Source organism: Myxine glutinosa, chromosome 10 (assembly GCF_964187855.1).
Source record: "Myxine glutinosa chromosome 10, kmMyxGlut1.1, whole genome shotgun sequence".
NCBI lineage: Eukaryota > Metazoa > Chordata > Myxini > Myxiniformes > Myxinidae > Myxine > Myxine glutinosa.
The window spans coordinates 56,175,248-56,187,265 of record NC_136270.1 but is presented as its reverse complement, the minus strand read 5'-3'; the positions used below and the strand labels follow the sequence as shown (position 1 = coordinate 56,187,265).

Here is a 12,018-nt window from a genome sequence, read left to right as displayed (position 1 = left end):
CCAGAGCCGAGCACCTCCTCCACCTCCGGACGCTGTTCGGCCGCCTCAGCGAGCACGGCTTGATCGTCAACCCGGCCAAATGTCACTTTGGTGCGGTGACGATCGACTTTTTGAGCCACCGCATCACCCAGAACGGCGCCGTGCCGCTACCAGCCAAAGTCGAGGCCATCGCCGCTTTCCCGCGCCGTCAAGGCGCTGCAGGAGTTCCTCGGGATGGTGAACTTTTATCACCGCTTCGTGCCCCGAGCTGCGCAACTCATGCGGCCCTTGTACACCACCCTCCGCGGCCAGCCGGCGAAGCGCGACGTCGTCTGGTCCACGGACATTGACGCTGCTTTCACCGGCGCGAAACGGGCCCTCGCCAACGCCACGCTGCTGGCCCACCCGGTAGGTACCCCATGCTCCCATCGCCCTCACCACGGACGCCTCCGACTACGCCATGGGCGCGGTTCATGAACAATGGGTAAACGGGGCCTGGCAGCCACTCGCGTTCTTCAGCCGGCAACTCCTGCCCAACGAGTTGAAGTACAGCACTTTCGACCGTGAGCTCCTCGGGCTGTACCTGGCCGTCCGGCATTTTCGCCACCTCCTCAAGGGCCGCCCGTTCACGGCCTTTGTCGACCACAAGCCATTGATTTTCGCCATGGCCAAGGTCACGGAGCCGTGGTCGGCCCGCCAGCAGCGCCACCTCTCCGCCGTGTCGGAATACACCACGGACATCCGGCACGTCGCCGGAAAGGACAACGCCGTGGCCGACTGCCTTTCTCGAGCCGGCGCCAACGCCGTCCACCTCGGCGTCGATTTCGCCCTGATGGCGACGGACCAGGCCACCGCCGGCACGGTGCAGGCGCTCCGGGTGGCGGACACGGGCCTCCGCTTGGCTGACGTCCCCTTCGCGGACACGGTCCTGCTTTGTGACGTTTCCCAAGGCCGACCTCGCCCCGTTGTGCCGGTCACCTGGCGGCGTCGCATTTTTGCTTCGCTCCACAGCCTCTCTCACCCGGGCTGGAAGGCGTCCCAGAGGCTGGTGTCGGCACGTTTCGTCTGGCACGGGTTGCGACGGGACATCCGCGACTGGGCCAACGCCTGCACACCCTGCCAGCGGGCCAAGGTCCACCGTCACACCCAGGCTCCGCTGGCTCCTTTCACCGTGCCCGAGCGACGTTTCGACCACGTCCACGTGGACCTGGTGGGTCCCCTTCCCCCATCGCAGGGGTTCACCCACCTGCTTACCATGGTGGACAGGACCACCAGGTGGCCGGAGGCCGTGCCCCTCGCCTCCACCACCACCGCCGACGTGGCCCAGGCGTTCATCGCCACCTGGGTCGCACGTTTCGGCACACCGGCGGACATCTCGTCGGAGCGCGGCCCACAGTTCACGTCCGAACTGTGGGGCGCGGTCGCCCGCACGTTGGGCGTTACCCTGCACCGCACCACGGCCTACCACCCCTAGGCCAACGGGTTGTGCGAGCGGTTCCACCGCTCCATGAAGGCCGCATTCATGGCCGGCCTCCAGGACGACGGCTGGGCCGACCGGCTCCCGTGGGTCCTTTTGGGCCTCCACACGGCTCCAAAGGAGGACCTCCAGGCATCCACCACCGAGCTGGTGTACGGCCAGGCCCTCCGCGTCCCGGGCGAGTTCGTGCCCGACGCCACCAGCCCCTGGTCTGCCGCGCGCCAGCGCACGGACTTCCAGGAGGCCGCCCAACGTTTCGCCCCAGTGCCCACGTCCCGCCACGGCGACCCCCAATCCTACGTCCCCCCAGCACTCCGCACGGCGGAGTACGTCTTTGTGCGCCACGACGCGCACCGGGGCCCGCTCCGGCCACCATATGACGGACCCTTCCGGGTCCTACGACGGGACAACAAGTCCTTCGTCGTCAGCATCGGCGGCCGGGCGGACCGGATTTCGGTGGATCGCCTCAAGCCGGCCCACATGGACGTCGGCCAGCCGCCACGGCTGGCTCTCCCACCGCGGTGCGGCCGCCCCCCGTCCACTGCACCCCCCGCCACCACACCGGACCCCCCCCCCCCCATCCCCCCTCCCGCGACCAGCCAGGGGTCGTTTCGGTCGGGTCATCCGGACCCCCCTCAGGTTGACCTTCCTGGACCAAGTCGATTCTGGGGGGGGCATGTGTAGCGACCCATGGGTCCCCCAAAGCTCGAGACCAGCAACATAATCTCCTTGCCCCAGCCGGTGACGTAACCGGCGGACAAACCGAGGCGCCGAGGTTATAATTGCTTGCACCTGTCGGTCACATGACCACCAAAGCGTGTCTCGCACATATATATATACATATAAATATATATACAATACATATGAAAAGGCTTGTATCCCAGGATAAATACTTGAGGATAAAATGGAATCGATCACTGGGTCAAACGTTTTTTTTTTTTTATGTCACGTTTCAAGCTCTCACACGAGCCCATCATCGGAGACAGGAAAAACACGTGCGGGTGCCATTTATAAACAACGTTGAGAGCTTCATCATCCTAATTATTAACACCTGTGTTAGCATCACTTTACCAACTGATTGCTTTGATGCACAGGTGTTGGTAATTAACAGTGTTAAGTGGGTTCGCCACTATTTGAGCTGATGACGTAATGCTTTGTAAGCCGATGTAGATCGACATGTCTGTTATTTGAATTTTAGTTTGAATACCAGGCCCCTTGCAATTGTCTGGACGTTCGATTGTTTGCTTGTCCTATCACCTCCGCCATACCGAAAATAAATTGATGGTCTTGTTCGATACTGTGTTGCAACATGGGAGGGGGGATCCTTCCTATGTTCGGCTAATTGATTTTGATGATGTACGACACACACACACACACAGAGACACACACACACACACACACACAGAGAGACAGAGACAGAGACAGAGACAGAGACACACACACACACACACACACACACACACACACACACACACACACACACACACACACACACACACACACAATTTTGAAAGGGGGAGTAGACATTCTATAGGCACTGTGCATGTATGTATATCAAGGGAAGCGTGAAGTGCCCCTCCCTTTATATGGAACGGTTTCTCTGTCTGCAACTTTAAGACAGGGACTGAAAATTCATTTCTCAGCTTCTCCTGGACAAAATTGGCTGCAAATTTCAAAACAAAATGCTTTGTACTTCGAGGTAACACGTTCCAATATATACACCAACAAATTATCAAAATGCAAAATAAAAACGAGATGGTATTCATAGAATACTTGCGCCACACAGTCTTGAGATGGACTTGGTTTAAGCTAGCCCTTCTGTTTTTTAAGGTTTTAAAAACTTAATCCAATTTGGCTGCCAGACCAGTGATCGATGATGTCACTTTTATCAAACTATATTTCCCATGAGTAGTTGATAAATTAGGTAAAGTATCATATTGCTCGGTTAAGCGGTTTCAGCAAAGAAAATTTTCAAAGATTTTTGCTTAGATCCAATGTGGCTGCCCAACCACGTGATCCATGACATCGCAAGTTTACACTCTGGCTTCAATTGGGGAAGGGGATATGGTATGTGAAGTTTCGTGTAGATCGGATAAGGTTCGTTTTTCTATCCAAGATGTCTGCCAAACCATGTCACCTCTTCTCCAGAACATGTCACCATGTCATGTCATTTGCACATTATATGCAACAATGGTGTTCGATGATATTTAGAAAGTTTCGCTTTGATATGTTCAGCCGTTTCAGAGAAATAATTATTTATTTTTCCCTTTGATCTAACATGGCTTCTAGACCACGTGACGTACGATTTATTCCTGAACACCATTGTATCCCCAAGGCTTTGGGAACATGTGTGAAGGGTCTCCTCGACCTGTCCCGGTGTTCTGGAGAAGATTTAAAAAAAGGTTTTAGGTTAAATCCAATATGGCTGCTCGACTATGTGACCACTGATTTATTAAAAAAACACCCTGTATTGCCCCAAGGCCTTGTAGATAATGTGCATGAAGTTTTGCATCGATCTTGTCAGCCATTCTGGAGAAGGAGATTTTAAAAGTTTTTTTAAAAGTTCAATCCAACATGGCTGCCGAACCACGTGACCTATGACGTTATCAATTTCATGATGTCGATTAAATTATCCCGAGATGACTCAACTGTTCATGATTATCAAATCAAGCTTTGTACTTGTTTAATTATGATGTCATAATGAAAGCACAGATGACTGTTATTAACATATGTTATTCCCCATGTTTCAATATTTTTTCCAAGGAACGGTTTCGGAGATGTCGAAGTGCAAAGTTGTTTTTTTCAAGATGGCGACTGTCACATGATCTATGAAATCATAATTATTTTAAAAATCTACATGAGGCGCTGCTCCCATGGTGAAAATTTAGTATCCATCGAACCAACAAGTTGCTGAGAAAATGAATTTTTTAAATGCAGACGCACACGGACATACGTACACATGTATGCAAACGATCACTTCACCACGCTTTTCACTTCGCAAGCACAGATTGATTAGGAGACCGAGAAGGAATATGGAAGGAGTCTGAGAAGTTTCACCACTACAATCAGAGAAAGCACAGAGTTGACAAGGAACAAGAAACACAGGCGGATGGATGTATAATGTTGGAAGAAGAGCTGTTCGATAAAAAGAGCTACAGTGAATGGAGATGCATAGTAGTATGCATTCAACAACTGGAAAAAGAAAGGCAGGGTCTGTGTGATGGAACCAGGGCTGAGTACCAGCAAAGCTAAGAAAGACAAAGCTTACCATGCCCTATTACCCATCGCCCAAATACCTTTAAGCCACCACCAAATTAAGCTCCGAATTCAAAGGACCAAAAGAGCATCAAGTGCATCAGTGTACCAATTTTCTTGAACTAAAGTACCAATTCTAGTACGTGCTAAAAAGATCACCAGTGTACTAATTCCAGGTCTTTCATGAGCCTCAACTATGACTTAAATACAAAACTAGAGCAATTTGACTGTCGCTAATATGCCTCCGCATACGGGTAGATGCCCTCGTTGACAGTCCTCAAAAACAAGTTTGATGTAAAATCCTTCCAGTTGTTCTCAACTATCACATTTTTACCAGACATGACAGGTTTCACATCGATCGTTGAAGCGGTTTCCGAGGAGTATTTTTTTTTTTTTTAACATCGGCCTTAAAGCTAATACGGCTGCCAAACCACGTGACATATGACATAAAAATGTACACTCTCCATATGTATGAATAGGGGATCACATTTGTGAAGTTTCGTGTTGATCGGATAAGGTTCGTTTTTATATCCAAGATGGCGGCCAAACCACGTGACATACGACATCATCATTTTAAAACTATATGCAGCAATGGTGTTAGATGACATTTGTAAAGTTTTGCATCAATAGGGTAATGGTTTCTGAGATATAATCATTTAATATTTTCCTTCAATCCAATATGGCTGCCACACCGTGTGACCAATGACAATTTCATGATCAACTTTTAATCGCCATCCCTAGTCAATGACGAGTAAAGTTTTGAGTCGATCGCTTCAGTGGTTTGGGAGATGATGTTTTTTTCAAGTTTTAAGTTAGATCCAATATAGCAGGCAAACCATGTGACCTATGATGTCATAAATTTCATATTTCAATACAATTTGGTCATAGATCATGTGCATGCAATTTCAGATTTTTAGGATAAGGCATTGGATTAAAACATTTATGGCTGGTATACCATTTCACCGATGTCATCATTATCATGTCTTTGTTCCTTCCCCATTGGGAGTACTTGACAATGTGCCAAGTTTCAATTTTTTTCCATTCAGCGGCTTCCGAGAAAGAAGTCTTTCATTATTTGCATTTAATCCAAGATGGCTGCCATACCATGTGACCTATGACGTCACAATTATCATAAAAGCATTCTACATGGGTGTCGCTCCTACTCTGAAAGTTTCGTCTGAATCAGACATGTGGTTGCTGAGAAAAACGAGGTTTAGACCGTACGGACGGACGAACAACCCGAAAACATAATGCTTCTGGCCACCTTCAGGGCGGAGGCATAAAAAAATGTGCAGAAAACTTATGAGCGAAAAGCAACGCTGTTTATACCACCATCAAAAGAATCCACAATCACGTGCTCGTCACAGCGAATAATGCAGAAAACATGATGGCCTCCAGAAATTATTGGAAAATTCTCTGAAATCGCATTTACTGCTTTACTTAACGGAGCATCTCCATACAAAGATTTAAGTGCAAATAAAAAATCGGATATGATACTTCCGTTTGAAATCAGAGAGTTTCTCTTTAATTTGAACTGAAGCACATATTGGTCATAATTCCATTCAGAGCACCCGATCATCTTTTGTTGGTAAAGACACTGACCAGGAGTCCAGGATACTTTTTTTAAATATAGGTATCGAACAGTGCAAAAGAATGGAGATGAGTGTTGAATTGAGGCTTGGGGAGGGTTACAGGGAAATTTTCTGGCAGAATGCACGTGACTTTGAAGGGACAACATCTGAGAAGAGAGGTGAGATGGCAGAAGGAGCAAGATCAGAGTAAAAACCAGTAAAAAAAAAAAAAACACAAGGCCACCAACCTGCTTCAGTGATCAAGAAGCAGACCCAGAGACAGCTTCTGAGGAAAGATCCAAATGACACAAAGAGGGCCTTGGATTTGAAAGCCTCAAAGGGTCAAGATGGGAAGCTGCAACAGAGTCCACAGTGGGTCCCAATACACTCCGGAGGAAGGCTTTGCACATCATTATAAGATGGGGACGGCAGAGCAAGGACTTAGACTTGAGGAGAACTTTGACATGGTGGCTGGCTTTGGAGGACAGCTTGGAGATGTGTTCTGCCAAATATAGGTTGAAGTGCATTGTGATGCCCTGGTGCTCCAGAGACTGCACACAAAAATACATTGGGAGATATGCCTGCTGGCCTTATGCATGGGAAAGTGAGAATACGTCTTCCTTGCACAAAAAATAATGTTCCAGGTAGATGACCAAATGCTTATTTTCTCCCTTTTGGCATTCAGGGATGCTGCCAGAGCCAGCCTTGTGGAAGGACAATGAACTAACCTGTATAAAATGGAGTCATCTGTAATGTGACATAATGGATTTTGCAATAACGAAAATGCTGATGTCAATCAAGAAGAGGATTGGTCCCAGAAAACTACCCTTTCGGGATACCGTGTCTGGGTGTACAGCATGGAATAGCATTTCATCGAAAGCAACCGCTTGCATGTGAACATAGGAAATACAATAACCAGTCTCATAGGGAACCCCACATACCACTAGCTAGCTGACAGTGCGGAAATCAGGGTGTGGTGTCAAAGTCAAATGTTCAGGAAATGTCCAACAAGAGAGCCCTGATATATCGTTTGAAATAGAGGGCTTCCACTCTTTACTGACATAGAAACATCCAGTCCAAGATGGAATAACCTCGGCAGAAGCCAAACTGATGGTCAGACATCACAGAGCTAGAGAAAAGATGAGTCTTGAGGTATGTTGAAATTCTTCATTCCATTACATTCGTTATGGTATGGATGAGGTTGGTCTACAGTTAATGAGATCAAAATTGGCACCATTCTTATTCATTGATGTCATGTTAGCAATTTTCCATGACGAGGGTAAGCAGATCTCAGAAAATAACCTGGAAGAGAGCAGAGAAGCACGAGTACAATGATGAGGGCACTGGTGCAGTTAGGACCGTGAAGATACTGGATAAGTCAAGAGAAGCAAGGAATTTCTGCACCTGGGCAGGATGGAAGTTCACGTGTTGTCATATGTTTTCAGTGATGAGATATAGGATGGGTACAGAGAAGAGAGAAGAATAGGGGAGAGGAGAGGTCAAGAGTTGTGAAGAGATGTGAAGAGAGGTGAAGAGAGAAGACAGGAGACAGGAGAAGAGAAAAGGAGAGAGAAGAGAGAAGAGATGGAGAGAGAAGAAGAAGAGTGAAAGTGAGAGAAGAAGAACAGAGAGAGAGAGAGAGAGAGAGAGAGAAGAGAGAGACGAGAGAGAAGAGAGAGAAAATCAGAGAGAGAAAGAGAAGAGAGGAGAAGAGTCCCAGATATATCATACATCTTGAAATGAAGAGATAGCGAACCAGTCAGTGGAAGAGATGGTGGAATGGAGGCGAGACCAATCTGCCCAATTATACTGCTGGACACAGTGGTACCTTGGTAGATCCCTTAAGTCCACGAGGGAAAGAAACACTTTCAATCTTGAATACATTATTTGAACAGCCAAGGTGAGCAGAGGAAGAATGAGAAGAATTGGGAGGGGGACAAGTTGGGACAGGGACAACAGGAAATGGAGCTTCTGATGTTGACCACAACACTGCCACCAGCATGAGCATTGGGGACATCAAAAGGGTTAAAAAAAAAAAAAAAAGTCAGGAAGATGAGTTGGATCTTCATTACATTTCCATTCCCATCCCTTCCTCTGGCTGATTCCTATCCTCCCCTTTCATGTAATAATGTCCGATGGATGCGCACACCTTGTATGGAGATGTGAAAGTGTACACGCTGTATATTCTTTGTTTACCTTCGAGATCAGCTGTAGTTCTTCTTCTTTTTCTCTCTATAAAAGGTGTAAAAATAGGTTCAATTGAGTGGCATACACAGATCTTAAGAATTCATCCACACATGATATGCAAAGAATGGTGGTAAATTCAATACAAGCTTAGACATCCACCTCTTCTTCCAACCCCCCCCCCCCCCCCCCTAAACCCCCATGCAATACTTCCTCTGTTAACTTCACATTACTGCCCAACCTGCCTTCTCCAATGATAAAATCCCCAAACCCTCCCCTCCACGACATGTAGATGGCCCTTAATATATAGAAATAAACTGAGTAACAAGGTCAGTAAAATAAAACTTATTTAATCCATGTATTTGCTTCTCACAATTAAGCTTATTTTTTTGGTCATTAATGTTAGCTCTCACACGAGCCTCGATCTTGTATACAAAAAAAAAAAAAAAAAAAAAAAAAAAAAAAAAACCTTCAAATTCCCAGATACACGTCAATTCCACAAACTAAGTCGAGGGAATTCACCTTGGAGTTTAGTCTGGGACAAGTCAGGAGACGACGATGGTTCACGAACAAGCAGTATTCAATGACAAAGGATGGACTATAACCGAAACAGGCCCGGACTGGGGGGTTGGGGGCCCACGTGGCAGGTGTCGGCCCCCGACATGCCTATTTACAAAGGGCCCCAATACGCTGCGTGCGAAGGGCTTTAAGAGCTAGCTGTACGTAATTGTGTGTGGTGCTGGGCCGGAAATGTCAAAACGAAGGTTACTAACCTTGAAATGAGATAGAAAATAATGTATAATCAGTTATGAGGTTAGTTCGCGACACAATACCGAAACTTCGGTTCGATTCCGACAACTTTGAAAATTTGACCTTTGTGACCTTCAAAGGTCAAAGATTCTGAAATTTGTTGGAAAACTTGTATTTCATGATGTATGTGATAATATAAGATCATGTACGACATTTCACCCTATCAGGAAGCGAACAATGTAATAAAACCATCAAAAATCGACTTTTCTAAATTTCGTGACCTTGTGACCTTGACCTTGGGGCGAAAATGAAAAATCGAGCTCCGTTGGGCTAGACACATGACATTGGCCTAACCAAATTCCGAAATCCCCGTCAGATTCCACCAACTCCCTCGGAGAAGATGTAGCTTGAACTCGATTACCCGTAAAAAGACATCTTTTTCGGGCATCCCTCTGCCCACAATGGACGCAATACGCCCACTCTTGGCAGGACACATCTAGATCATCATATCAACCTCCCACCCAAGATTCATCAAGATTGGATGATATCATCGGGTAGTTATGCTGCGGACAGACAGACACACAGACACACACCCATGACGAATATAGTGGTCACTGTTTGATAACTCGTGAACCAATTAATAGCAACTCTGTTGCTTTCGAGTCGAGGCAAATCATCAAGGTAGTCCTTTGGCGGGAGTATAAAGCCAGCCATGATGCACGCACACACTCGATGGTGTAATGGTTAAGCATCCACTCAGCCTGGGAGGACTGTGCTTCAAACCCTGGCCAAATCACACCAAAGACAGAAAAAAGGTATGTGCTGCTTCCTTGCTTAATGTTCAGCATAAAGGAAAAGAGTTCAGACAAACAATGCTGGGAAGGCAATGGCAAACCACTCAGTATAACCCTTGCCAAGAAACTTCGTCAACAGTACCAATGCTCTGTAAAAAGAAAAAGAAAAAGAAAAACCCAGGTGTGGTGCAGTTGTGTGTGTAATGTGCATACATATATACTGTTGCGGTTTTAGGAAACCACTAAGAAGCAATGGAAACCACCATACAGGTCCCTCAGAATAGTTATTTCATAGCAGAAGATCATCATAGTTCCTTTCCTTTATACGAGTTAGTATGTCATCATGCGTTGGAGTCTGGGTAGGGAGGCCCATCCACTCGTAAGGGATAATTCGCTGACAGCATGTAATACCAGCGGGTGCTCTGATTTACCTATCGCGCCCTTTGCATGTCGCGTCGTAGACTGAGAAATGAGTGAAGCCTTATGTCCCACAGGGGACAAAGAGCATCATTCTAAAAGTCCGTACGAGCAGCTTTGGGACGAGGAGACTCATTATGAGATAAGTACAGTCCATACGAGCTTCATAGATGTACTGTACGCACGCCAATATAAACATTGCGCCAAAAACATCACGCCTTATCTTTATTCTGAGTGTCATTTCCTGAAACGACCCATCAATACAACCTTAAATTCATACTTTTTTTTTTCCCTTGGTTTATTTTCCCCGTCACAGTGGCATGCATTTCCATGACACCCGACGTCGATTACACCTGGTTAGCTCAGTCAAAAGGGTGCCCCACGAGTCTGATCGGCCATGAGTGACCTCTCCAGATGCGCCGTTCATCCTGGGGGCCATTGGGAGGCGGCAGGGGGCCGCTACGTGCTTGTAGGTGGACGGCGGACATCCCAGTAGTGATCGAGAGAGAACTGTTCGATGCTGGCCGGAAGGACCCAATGACGGCATCGGATATGAGGGGTAATGGGGCGGGGTAGCCGACCAATAGGGGCCAATAATTCACCAACGGACATCCGAGAAGGCTGGTGCCGAGCGACAGGCCACTAATCAGAACCTGAGGAACCTTCTCGAACCTTCTGGAGAGCCAGTGGTCAACGCAACGGCCGATCAATCATCAGGCCGAATAACATTCTAGAGCGGCCCCCACCCTCGCCAGAGTCTTACGAAAAGACCTTGAGCTGCTGCTGACCAACTCTCTCGCCCTGACTGCTTGCCTGCAGGACTTTGCCTTATTGCTGCGTGGAGCTCAGGTGTTTGGCTCCTTGCAAGATTGAAACGTAGGGGCAATACCCCTGGCGCTCACCTGGTAGAATAAACAGGATACTGCACTGACTAAAAGTATTTCAAACCAATTTCAATGGTTGCTAGAAGACAGGGCAGCATGTAGAATCACACTAACATAATCATAAGACTTTGAACAAACAAACAAACAAAAAAATACCTATTTTGGAGAGTACTTTCCCCTTCCTCCCCCCCCCCCCACCCCCCCCCCCCCCCGCCTCCCCACCCAATAAACCACCTTAGATCCCGATTTTTTTAATGCCAGGAACAGACTTTGGAACAACATGGGTGATTAAGGTTGTGGTTAAGTTTCATCGGAATTGTGTGTGTAGTTACAGAGAGTAGAGGAAATATATATTTTGGGGGGTCAAACCTGGACCCACAATGACCCCCACCATAAACCCTCCAAGAGGCAGATTTTTTTAATGCCGTGAACAAACCTTAGTCACAACACAACAAATATTTGTGCCAAATTTGGTCGCAATCCCGTCAGCGGGTTCGGAGAAGAAGTTTCAAGTATTTACGGACGGACGGTCACACGACGTGCCATCGCAATAGGGCATTCTATGGGCGGCCGCGTTCATTGGACATGAGCCGTGCATCCGAAGGTTAAGATCACGAAGACGCTTTAGACCCTAAATACCCTTTACGACTCTTAAGACCCCAAACAACCTTTAGCCCGGGAAGACCCAAATGACCCTTTCCAAAACC

The 12,018-nt window shown here is 47.4% G+C and overlaps 1 protein-coding gene across 9 annotated transcripts in view; it reads right to left on the bottom strand.

The window, feature by feature from the left end:
• Positions 1-12,018, bottom strand: part of LOC137434585 (poly(rC)-binding protein 3) — a 226,208-nt gene that overhangs the window by 43,503 nt on the left and 170,687 nt on the right. For 5 of the 9 annotated variants that reach the window (XM_068127764.2, XM_068127760.1, XM_068127761.2 and 2 more), the window contains one exon: positions 8,479-8,514. The exons of 3 other annotated variants lie outside the window; for them this stretch is intronic. In XM_068127764.2, the coding sequence (XP_067983865.1) occupies positions 8,479-8,514 (36 nt within the window). Of the gene's footprint in view, positions 1-8,431; positions 8,515-12,018 lie in introns of all 9 variants that reach the window. One more of the 9 variants, XM_068127763.2, reaches the window with a different exon arrangement.